This window comes from Stomoxys calcitrans, chromosome 4, assembly GCF_963082655.1.
Source record: "Stomoxys calcitrans chromosome 4, idStoCalc2.1, whole genome shotgun sequence".
Classification (NCBI taxonomy): domain Eukaryota; kingdom Metazoa; phylum Arthropoda; class Insecta; order Diptera; family Muscidae; genus Stomoxys; species Stomoxys calcitrans.
The window spans coordinates 122,418,096-122,430,907 of record NC_081555.1 but is presented as its reverse complement, the minus strand read 5'-3'; the positions used below and the strand labels follow the sequence as shown (position 1 = coordinate 122,430,907).

The 12,812-nt window shown below is 34.8% G+C and overlaps 1 protein-coding gene across 12 annotated transcripts in view; it reads left to right on the top strand.

The window, feature by feature from the left end:
• LOC106095970 (voltage-dependent calcium channel type A subunit alpha-1) overlaps positions 1-12,812 on the top strand; it is a 296,916-nt gene that overhangs the window by 138,093 nt on the left and 146,011 nt on the right. For 11 of the 12 annotated variants that reach the window (XM_013263455.2, XM_059368089.1, XM_059368092.1 and 8 more), the window contains exons 12-13: positions 5,842-6,039; positions 6,199-6,712. In XM_013263455.2, coding sequence (XP_013118909.1) covers positions 5,842-6,039; positions 6,199-6,712 — 712 coding nt within the window. The remainder of the gene's footprint in view (positions 1-5,841; positions 6,040-6,198; positions 6,713-12,812) is intronic. The other variant, XM_059368093.1, reaches the window with a different exon arrangement.

Sequence of the window (12,812 nt, the reverse complement as noted above, 5' to 3'; positions counted from 1 at the left end):
ACTGTTCGGTTATGAAAAAAATGATAATGAAGCAAAGCTAAGAAAAATATATGAAAGCGACGATGGGAGATGTATCTTCCCTTTCTCAATTAAAAAAAAAAATGCTTATAAAAATAATGACTTATCCATAGCATCATCCCGGCATACAAAAAATACCTACAAAATTTTGATCATGACAGTGAGGCAGTATACAATAAACAATAAGTTTTTAGGTACAGAGATACATTGAAGAATTTTCATGTCATCTTTGAGTGATTTTAAAAATATTTTATATATGTATATATGAGAACTATGAGTACAATGACAGAACAAAGCCCTAGTTTAAATATTTATAAAAATGTCCAAGACAGCCTAAATTTTTTTGCCCATATATATATCAAAAAAATTAACCTCAAACCCTATTTTTCGCCAGTTTTTTTTTTAACAGCTTAAATTTTATTTTGTTTTTTATTTTTATATTTCTTTAGTTTTTCTTATTAATTTAAAGAGGGCTATAGTAAGTGTATAACATTGTATACGATATGCCAAAACTGCCTTAGAAATAGACAGCTTTCCAATGAAATTTAACCATAACCAAAATAATCGGTCAAAAAATGCTATTTAGGCTTTTAATAGAAATTAAGACAAAGATTCTTAAAAGCACTAAACCATTGAAAACTATATTTAGTATTTAATATAATGTAAACATCTTTCAGCATATCATAACCAATCATGTATACATTGTAGTCAAAAAATGTTTTATATTGTATGCAAGTATCCCACACTATTATCTTAACAAGAAAGCTATTAGTATCCATGTTTGTTATTTTCTGGTCCAGAGTTTAAGAAAAAACCAGTAAGGAAGGGCAAAAGTCGGGCGGTGTCCACTGAGATGAATAGGAGTTTCTTGAACATATCTTTTCCTGAGACAAACGTATATTTCTACGACAGTGAATTTAGTAACGTTAACCATAGTAGTAACAACACCTCACCAGAGCTACGTTTTGATCTTGAGCGTTTTGAACAAAGCGATATCATTAGCGCTGTAGAATCGATTAAGTCTTATGCCATTGGTTCTGTATTGACCCGAGATTTTTTAGGATAATTCTATACTTTATTCTTCCGCATATGTGTCATCTTTTCAACAATATTATTCTAAAGGGTTGCTATCCACAGTCTTAGAAACGGGCAAGGATAGTCCCAATACCAAAGAATAAACAGGAATTTAGGCCAATAGCAATACTTCCATACATCTCTAAAATATTTGAGACACTAGTCAAGCGGAAAATATCAGGATATAATGCGAATAATCTGCTGCTAACAGATTTTCAATCTGGTTTTCGTCCAAAACACAGTTGCACTACTGCACTTTTGAAGGTAGTTGAAGATGTAAGGAGTGATATTGATAGCGATAAAGTTACCCTTCTTGTTCTTTTAAATCATTCGTAGGCATTTGATTCCGTTGATCCTAATACACTTTGCCTTAAACTGAAACATTTATTTAAATTTTCTGAAAGAACAACGGATCATACATTTTCCTATCCTTCGTAAAGAAGCCAATCGGTATGTGTTGATAGCCGCTGTTCTAGTTATCTTCCATTCTCAAGAGGTGTTTCACAGGGGTCTGTGTTGGGCCCACTCCTTTTTTCCTTATATAGCAATGACCTTCCAGGACAGTTACGCAACTGTGGTATTATGATTATATGAACTCCTCGCCAGAGACGCTGATCCATGGCGTACTTCGCCTTAATAGTGCCTTTGATAGGATAAACACATGGGCAAACACCAACGGGCTACTTAGGAATCGGGTGACAATGCCGCCCAATCTTGATGTGGCAATTGCTGAAGCCCCAATTGATATTGTTTTATCTGCAAGAAACCTTGGCTTGGAGTTTGATGATAGACTTTCATGGAAGAATCATGTCAGTACGACAGTGGGCGTGACTTACGGCGCTTTACGAAACTTATATATGAGTCGACAGTATACCCCTTTGTCAATAAGAATGCTTTGCGAGGTTTTTTGCGGTTGTGATGTAACTCATAATGATATCGTTAGATACATTTTTGGTTTGCGTAGAAGAGACCGGGTACTGACTTTGCCAGACAAGTATATGGTGTCTCATTTAACTCGTTCCTTAAAATACGCTCGTTGCAAATGATCTACAAGATAATTTATACCAATGAACCGTCATATCTGGCTTCAGTATTGCGTTTTGCCAACTCCACAAGAGGTAAACAAGTAATACAAATACGTCATCAATATCGTGTATCTGAACAACATTTCTTTGTTAATGCTATACGCCTCTGGAATAATCTTCCCAATAGTATTCAAATTATAATTAATGAATGACAGTTCAAATCTTTGATTTACAATCATTTTAATTAATTATTGGTTTTGTTTTTTTTTATAACTATTTATCTATTTATTTTATCAGCGTATATGATTAAATTGTTAAATTTCCATTAAAATTTCTTTTCCTCTTTTTTTTAAATTTTTTGCTTTTTTCTTACTTAAATATTGTATCAGTACTTCAATATTGTATCCTACACCACCACTGTACTTCAGTGGTGGTGTAGGGTATAACTAATAAGTCCACCATAAGTTATCTCTTAATCTGAGCGGAAAAAAGTTTTAAGACATTCGTAGTGGAGGACATGTTAGTTTTAGGTTGTGCGCCCCGGCAGTCGAGTTGGTAGCATGCATGGATTACCAGTGGTTCGATCGCCGCCGGAAGTCTGTCGTTACTGTGGTATCATAATGGCCTTAAAATTGTCTAAGTAAGTCTGTAAAGGACTGCGGCTCTTACCTAACCTAATCTAGGTTAGTATAAGTGGCAATCTGCCATTCAGACCTACTTAGACGTTTTGGTCCATTATAATTAGTAGCCAGCGACAGTAAAGCGGTAGACCTCTTTTAGATGAGGCCAAAAAAATTTGGAAAGCCCACAGCCCTACCTCTGTGACCATCTATCATCTGTTGCCCTTCGAGCCCGATCCTGAAGACTTTGCTAACATATCGCTTGAGCCATAGGTTCCAGTTCCCCTGGAATGGGGAAAGGTAGTTCCTAGTCTCACAAGCTCGTCCGCTCTACAATTCCCTGAGATATCTCTGTGACCGGGCACCCAGTACAGGTGAATTTTTCATTGTTCAGCCATATTGTTAAGAGATCTGCGAAAGTCGAAGGCGGTTTGTGTGTTCCGAAATACATTCTCCAGGGGTTTGATTGCTGCCTGGCTGTCTGAGAAGATATTTATGCCAGTTGTCATTAGAACATTAAATCCACCATTCCACCTCTTCTTTAATTGCAAGGATTTCCGCTTAATACACACTACAGTGGTCAGGTAATCTTCTCGATATGACCATTCCTAGTTCTTCAGGTACTTTATGGCTGCCTGGCTGTCAGAGAAGTTATTTATGCCGATCGTCGTTATGACATTATATCTGGCCATTTCACTATTTTCTTAATTACAGGGATCTCCGCTTCATACACACGGCAATGTTTCGGTAATCTTTTCAATATGACCAGTTCTAAATCTTTAAAGTACACCCCAAAGCCCACCTTGTCGTTTAGTTTGGCACCATCTGTATAGAAATGTATGTAACTTCTATTACCAGAAATATAGTAGTTCCAATGGAGCCTATCAGGAATAGTGGAATAGTACTTTTTTTTATCGAAAAGCGGCTTAGGTAGTGTGTAGTCTACACGGCCTGGGATATCTGGCATTGTATTAAGGATAACATAGTGTCCATAGGTGCCACATGACCAAAGAGCTCCCTTAGCAACAATTAGTCTAACCACGATGCCCAGAGGCATTCGGTGTAACATTAAATTCAGTGCATTAGATGGTGTCGTCCTCATTGCGGCTTTTATGCACAAGCAAACCATCCTTTGGATCTGGCTGAGTATTGAACAGCAAGTGGACTTTTGACGCACCGTTCCCCAGACCACAACACCATACAGCATAATAGGTCTAACAACCGCAATAGCCACGTCATCAGCATACGCGACCACTTTTACACCTTTTTCTTGCAGAGACAATAATATATTGTTAATAGCCATATTCCAAAGTAGAGGAGACAGTACACCTCCTTGAGGTGCTCCTCTGCTGATCCATCTTTTTAGATCCATAGATCCCAAGCCTGCTTTTACGCATCTTTTATTAAGTTATTAATAAACTTTCTTACGGTAGACTTGGTGCCTAGAAACTCCAACTCCGTCATGAATGACGTTGGTCTACAATATGAAGGCACCTTCAATGTCGAGAAATGCTATTATTGAATATTTCTTGACAGCGAAAGAACCCTCTTTGTAGCCAACTAGGTCGTGAAGGGCTGTTTCAGCGGACTTGCCCTTACTATATGCATGCTGTTGCCGAGACAGGCAATCTCCAGGGATCTTTGCCCTTAGATATGTTTCTACCAAACTCTCTAGAGTCTTCAGCAAAAAGGATGACAGACTAATAGGACGAAAATCTTTCGCCTTCGTGTGGTAATTAATTTCTGCTTTTGGAATGAAAATGACATTTGTGTCCCTCCACCGCACAGGCATATACGACATGCTAATACAAGAAGACTAAATCTCCCTAAGCCAAGGAGCCAGTCTATCGGACACAGCTTGTAATTCAACCGGTTATATATTATCAGGACCTGGCGACTTAAAGGAGAAGAAACTTTTTATAGCCCAAAACGAGTTTTAACTCAGAAACAATTTCCCCAATAACCTCCGGCGAATGCGTATGACAGCCTCTTCTGGCGCCACGCTGTCCGTTAGAGAGTTAACCGCGAAATGTGTATCAACGAGTATTTCTAGTGTTCCTCACTAGATATTGTCCACAAATTCTCGGACTTTTGAATGGGTCCCACCGTAAAAGGTCTCGAGGACAGAATCTCAGATGTATTCTCCACGGAGCTGCAGATTTCTACCCAGGATTTGTTTTGAGGATTTCTCAGTTCGCCTTTATATTTTCTTAGCTCAGCCTTAAAGAAGTTCCTATCGTGTGGTACTCTAGTGGCTTTCGCCCTGTTGAAAAGTTTTCTGCAGTCCATCATTAGACCAACCACCTCTCGGTTCTACCATGGCGGCAGCTGTTTGCCCCTTGGCTTCGCACTAGGACATGCTGACACAAGCGAGTCATTCAGGGCCTTCGTGATTCGCTTGACGAATATGTTCAAATCCTGCGCAGTTGCCACTTCCTTTTCTGGTCCAGAAGGGATCCGCCTCTATTAATAAAGATAAGCTCCTAGATTGTCATTGTGTGGAGAATATGACGACCACAATTCATGATGAAGGACAATAATAATTATCGTCATCGAACTTTAAGCAAGTTATCTTACTTTATACTTAAATTATGGTGTGGGATATGCATACAAATTTATCATACAAACAAATTAAGAAAACAAAAACGGAACAAATATGTATTATTAAGAATTAAAAACTAGTGACCAGCACTGAATTTCGATGTGTTTCCGAAATATGCAATACAGAATGTACCCATAACAAATTGTCCATTTAACTAAATTAGCAATACCATAGGAAATCATTTGTAGTATACCTTGGTAGAAGTCATCACTAACATTTCTCCTCAATTGTAAATTCCTTCAATCTGATATTTATTCAAATCACATCCAAACTTTTGCATTCGCATATTCTGAGATACTTCGAAATATTTTGCTGGCTAGTAGGACCAACCAAAACAATACAACATTAAACATTCCTATATTTTCATAAACATTTCAACATATTTACAGCTCATTAGCTTTAGTGCTGTGTATAAAAACGAAAATCATTTATATTTGTAATTTCTTTGTTTTCCAAAATCCCCCCAATGATTCTAAACAATCTATTCTCCGTCATAATACAGGCTACTTAAAAACTCGTTCAAAACCTCAAGGAAGCTGTGTGGGTTTCTGGCGTATAGAGAAAAGTTTTCGCTATTGGATACGCAAGACCGTAAAGAAGCAATGGTTCTATTGGTTTGTCATAGTTCTGGTGTTCTTGAATACAGTGTGCGTAGCAGTGGAGCACTATGGACAACCGCCGTATTTATCTGATTTTTTATGTAAGTGTATGGTAAAAGCAAGGCAAATGGAAGCTCAATTAAAGACTTAAGCTGTTAACAATTTAAGAACATTTTTAATCCCTTCTCTCATTTCTTTCTCTTTTTTCCAAATTTTTAATTTCTTTTTTTTTGGATAAATCTCTTGTTTTGCCATTGCAGACTATGCTGAATTTGTATTTTTGGGCCTTTTCATGTCGGAGATGTTCATCAAGATGTATGCGATGAGCCCCAGGATATATTTCGAATCGTCGTTTAATCGTTTCGATTGTGTCGTCATTAGTGGTTCGATTTTCGAAGTTATATGGTCTGAAGTTAAGGGTGGCTCATTCGGTTTATCCGTTTTGAGAGCGTTACGTTTGCTGCGTATATTCAAAGTGACCAAATACTGGTCATCACTGCGAAATCTTGTGATTTCGCTATTGAACTCGATGAGATCCATCATTTCATTGTTGTTCCTGCTCTTCTTGTTCATACTGATATTTGCCCTACTTGGCATGCAATTGTTTGGCGGGCAATTTAATTTTAGTACGGAAACCCCCGAAACCAATTTCAACACATTTCCCATAGCCTTACTGACTGTCTTTCAAATTCTGACCGGTGAAGATTGGAATGAAGTTATGTATCAGGGTATTATATCACAAGGTGGCGCTAAAAGAGGAATGATTTACTCTGTGTAAGTTTTTATTTTGTTTCTTCTTCTCTGCTTACGTTTGAGACCCTATTTTGTTTGTTCCTACCCTACCCCCACTTCGAGTTGCTATTTTTTTTTTCGTTTACTTTTCCCCTCGTTTTTAGTTTTAGTTTCAATTACAATTCTCTTTGTACATTATCGAAAACAAAAGTAATTTACCAAAAAAAAAATGGAGATTATTGCTAAACAACAATATCAATCGCTTTTTTCTACCATCCGAATTCCCTTTGAAATCCAAATAAGAAAATTGAAAAAAAAAACAATTAGCTTAGATTGACCTAAAAAATATATAAAGCCAAAGAATCAGTAGCTTTTTTTCTATTTACCTTTTTTAAAACAATTTTTTAGTTTAAATTTTTTGGTTTTTATTTAGTTTCTCCCAACTCTTTTTTATTAATCTATTCGTAAAATATATGTGGTGTCGCTTTTTTTAATAACCCAAATTAAAACAAAGAAAAAATCGATAGCTATCGTTCTTCAAAGTTTTTTTCTTAGGATATCTTAGTTTAGTTTCACTCTTCCAACAATATAAGAATCTTTTAAATCCCAGTTCAGAGAACCCATTGATGTACTGCTACGTAAAGATCATCAAACAAAATGTAGTTTAACATTCCGTTTTTAGAGTTTTGGAACAATCATTATAGAAAAGTTTATTATATAAATTTTTTATTAATTAGAAAATCCGCTATGAAATAGCTAAGAAAACAAAACCAAGTAATATTAACGCAGACAAAACTGTAATGGGGCTAGAATCCAAACTCTTATAAATTAGAGATCGTCGTCGAATTAGAGTATGGTTTAACTAATTCCCATAAGGAATGTATACTAATATGAGTAAATAAGTGCTGCTATGGAAATATTTATTATGTATTTTAATGACAGTTGTAATAATTTTTGAGAGTTCTATCAAATTCTCAAAATCTGATAAAAAAAAATTTTAAATTTTCGAATTGGATCTCCTTAACATGTATTTTATATCAAGCTCAAGTGGATTACGAGCATACAAATCGACTTTTATGTTCTTATCTTATGTTTTAATGCAATATCTCTCCTTAAATCAACTTTCCCCTAAGAATGCAGTGCATTGCGTTGGCGAAAGGAAATTAGGAATTGGAGGGGGAAAAGGATGTAGCGTATATTGAAATTTGTCTTTAACCTCTGGATATCATAGTGGATGGGAAAAACATTAGCCGGAAGCCGATTCCACATACGAACTGTTCGAGCAAAATAAGAATTCTCTCTATATTTCATGGTGCGATCCGCTGGCCAATCAATCCACCTGAAATGTCTGGTATCCCTGACAAACATCCTTACATCAGGAATAAGAAGACGAATATCAGACGAACACACAACAAACAACCGACATTGTGACGATGTTCAAGGGGAGCAATAGAGTTGAATAACCTACTGTCCCCAATCAACGCCATCGCTCTCCTCTCTACACGGTTCAGTAGTTACAGGGATAATTTTGAAGCTCCAGCCCATACATGTGAGTTGTACTCCATTTTCGTCCTTATGAAAGTGGTACAGATGTGAAAAAGATCAGATGGAGTGAAGTAATTCCTACAACGATTAAAGAAGCCTAAACAATTGAATGCTTCTTTCGACACATCAAATACATGTTTAGCCCAACGGACATCACTTTGTATTTTCATGCCCAGAACATCAAGAGCATCTGATTGCTCAACATCTATACCGTTAATAGACAAAGTTGACCGTAATAGGTCAGCGAATCGTTTGTATGACAACAAACAGCACTGAGTCATCCATGCATTAAAATCTCGATTTATTCGTCCCTACTCAGAAATGGCCAGAAAATCCTCGCAGAGTGTATCGTTCATATCCCGCCTCTTGTCCTCAATCTCTCGAAGACTCGGCCTATGGTCGAATGACAGATTACTGTCATCCGCAAATGAGTAGTAATAGTAACTTAATCCGAACTCTTTACCGTCTACTACCAAACTCCTCATTATCACCCGCCTCATTAGCTTCCAAAATCTCTGCTCCCCACAGGCAGATTCGACAGCTAATTTCGTTATTCACATTTGTATTAATTAGCTTATAGAGCATATCTGAAAAAGTCGTCTGTACCCATTCCTTGTTGAAATTAATAAGGTACACTGTTTGGATAAAATTAAGTGCGATGCCTTAAATGATTTAAGTGGAATTGACTCTGAACATTCTATTTTTAATAGGTGTGTAAATTCTTCAATTACTGTATCTAAGTCATCTTCAAAAACTTCGGATGAGATTAACTTCGAGTTTATTGACGGTTTTTACACCCCAAATTCTGTTTTTATATGAAACTGAAATCGCATAAGTGAACAAAGTTTGCATGTGTATAGGACAAGTGTTGCCTTTCTTGCTCTTTCCAAAATGTTGGATTTCAAGTTCAATTTACTGTCCAGCAAAACACCCAGTAAATTTCCGCTTTCTGTAAATGGAAAATTCTCTCCACCCAAGTAGACAAGTTCCACAGTAGGTAACTTGGATCTCCTGCTGAAAAGAAATACTTCTATCTTCCCACTTCGCTATTGCACGTAGAGCTTCTTAAAGTATATCTCTCTAAGAGTACTGGGAAACTTTCCCCTAACAAGTAGCCATGTCATCAGAATACGCGACCATTTTTGCACCCTTTTCTTCCAGAGACAATTATATTTTGTTAAGGGTTATGTTCCAAAGTAGAGGAAACAGTGCGCCTTCTTAAGGAGTTCTTTTGTTGACCCATCTTTTCAGATCACAAGTTCCCAAACCTGCAGTAATGCATCTTTTAGTAAGTAAGTTATCTCCTGGTAACTCTTTCCCAAAAGCAGGCAAGCAAATATGTTTCTCCTTTAGATTAAAGACAAAATCATTGTCTATTTTTTTGTCAATTTCTTGAAAATACTGCTAGAAAGTAAATAGTGATTTTTTAAGAGCTATAGGAAAGTATTAAAAAAAACACATAAAATTCAGAAAAATGCATCAAATCTTTATTCGAATCGATAGTACGGTCCATATAAATTAATAATTGGAGATTATTTTGCGCAAATGTTGACCGTAACTGCGCCTCAAATGCTCCATCCGCTTAGTCGAATTTTGGCATTCTCTTTCAGATAGCCCCACAAAAATAGTCTAACGGCGTTAAATCGCATGATCTAGGCGGCCAATTGGCCGGTCCCGAACATGAAATAAAATGTTCACCGAACTCGCCTCTTAATAAGTCGATTATTACGCGCCAAGTCAATTTTGGGCAACAAAAAGTTGGATATCATCGCACGATAGCGCTTCCCATTCACCGTTACGTTACGATTCGATTTTTCTTTTATTGACACTTTTATCGTTTGATAGACCTTATCTATGGTTGGGACCAACAGTGATGCTGAAATATTTTGTTTTATTGCATAACTGTAAACATAAATGGTAAAGTCGATTTGATGCAAAGAAAATTGCAAATAATTACAAGAAAGTATATGTATTTTCATGTGTGAGCTGTCGAACGTAAAAATTCAATTGTATATACCATGTGGAAAATAATCCTGCTTGTACCTGGTATCCATTGCTAAACATTTTCAATTTGGTGTATACTAAATTACATAAAATTAGCCAACATTTTTAAAATTATTTGAATTTCTTTAAGAGCCATATTATCTGTAAGTATTAAATTATAATTATTTACCTAATTTTTTTTTCTTACAAATAATTCGCTACAATACTTCACTTATATATATGAAAACTTTTTCGTAAAATTTATGACGCTATTTTTAATTTATGTTAAAAATCAATTATCCTAAAATTAAATGAACTTTACAGCTAGAAAGGCTTAAAGGCTCACTATATCGCGTAAAGTAAATCTGGCTTGAATTATGGTAAACATGGCATATATCTATAAATTTAATAGCTGAACTTTAATATCAACTTATTTTGATTTGCTTGATATGAGATTTAGAGGAAAAAACCTCTTTTTAAAGCTTTTAAATAAGCTCGAGTTTTATCAAACATTTATTTTACAAAAAATTGTTATCTATTATTTTATTCTTATATTTATAAACATATTTATTATATATATTTAAAGCTATTATTGGGTTCATACTTATTTTACGAATTCAGCTAAGCTGCATTTGTAATACATTTTAAAGAAAATCACATTTCCTGTAGATCACCTTCTATTATCACAAATGTCCATTTAGCTAGTACAATTTACTCCAGTATACATTCCTAAATATTAGTACCAATACAAAAGCTGCGAAAATTTTTTTATATACGTATATATATATACCTGCCCAAACTCCCTAATAACACATACCCTTAACATCGAAAAGTTTTACTTAATACCATACAACGCTACATCGGGTATTAAATAGAGCTTTTCATTTCCATAGAAAAATGATGAACTTTCGAAGGGTAGTGATTAGTTGTTAAGTTGTCACATTGCGAGGACAGCTAAACAATCACTTTTATTAAACCCATGCTACGATGTTTAGAACGTCGAACCATTAATGTGTACAATCCTTTGCTAGAAATCACCCAATAAGGATAAGTAATCGATACCATTCCCCCCGTATCAATCCACACAGAGAGAATCATACATACATAAACGTATGCATATGTATTTACCGAAATCTACGTAAAGCTTTAAAAGTTTGCTCGATTTGTCGTTCCCTGCCAAAATGTGGTATAGAACAACTTAAACTGAGAAAACTTAGAGTTTTCTTTTTTTCAACGGCAAATGTTCAAACTTTTAAAATGAAAGCTTTAGACTATGCTTCAGGTATTATAATAGTAGACAACAAACAAATAAAAGTAAATAATTTGTATAGCATTACAATAACATTTAGTTCAATTGTTCAATCCAAGTTTCTCGTTCAATTCAAATATTCAAACATAACCACATACTTAGTTACTTTTATAGATAGCTTTCATTTCGTTTATCTGAAGATGTAGTTCTCAACATTGTGTTCATAACTCAAAAAGTTCTCACTTTTAACAAACTTTTAGTAGATCTTGTTGTTTTTCTTCAAAACAAAACCAACTACTCTTTTACTCAGTTCAACATCAACGTAGCATTTACAACATACTAAACTCATTAGAAAATTCTATCCAAGCATTTATTAGTTGCATGAAAATCAAAAAGAAAAATACATCACAAAAAATTCAAAATTTAACAAATCTGACACAAAGGAAGACATTGTTATGGGGAATTATGATGCAATAAAAATCTTATTTCTTGCTTTACTTTGAAATTGAACTGTATTGGAACAATAAGGAAGATTTACAACATAACATTTTTTGACACAATATCACAAAGTCTTAAGAACGAAATAGATTTGTTTGTAAATTCCTTTTCCCCATGACAATTTACTCCTTTTTGTAACTTTATGCAAAATTTCAAATTGAAGGCATTAAATTAAACACCAGCAAAGCAAATAAAAAAAACGGCAATCACAAAATATTTGCGCAAATCAATCAGCAATTCTATTGATTCTGCACGTTCTTAAAAGATATTTTTTTTCTACTAAACCAACACAATACTCGCAATCTTTACTAAAAGCTTTTTAACCAACTAACACTCATATATATATTTTTTTATAAATACTATGCAATAGCAAAAAATGTTTTCCAACAAATTTTTAGTGTACATTTTTTCTTATGATTTAAAAAGCTTTTAAATAGGCATATCGTTAAAATATGAACAACTTAAACCTTTGGAAAACCCAACAGCAGCCAAAAATTTTTGACCAATTTTCGCCACAAAAAAATCCATCAATAGTTGATATTTCTGAAGTTAAAGTGATTTTTTAAACACAAAATTTAGATTTTAGCTTTAACCAAACTTTCCAAAGGTTAACATATAAAGCTTAACAAAGTAGTAATCATATAGGCAATGTAGGAATTAATTGAATACTCTATCAGGATGTTGATGTTACTACAATCCTCAAAGTATAAGTTTAGGAAGTCAACACTATATCTGAGTTATAATTCGCAAACAATAATTGTTTACAGTTAACTGTTAAGGTCATTAACACAGAATGCTTAAAAGTAGAGGAAGATATAATTTTATGTCATACTGACAACAATATACTATGAAATATGTTTGTGGTTC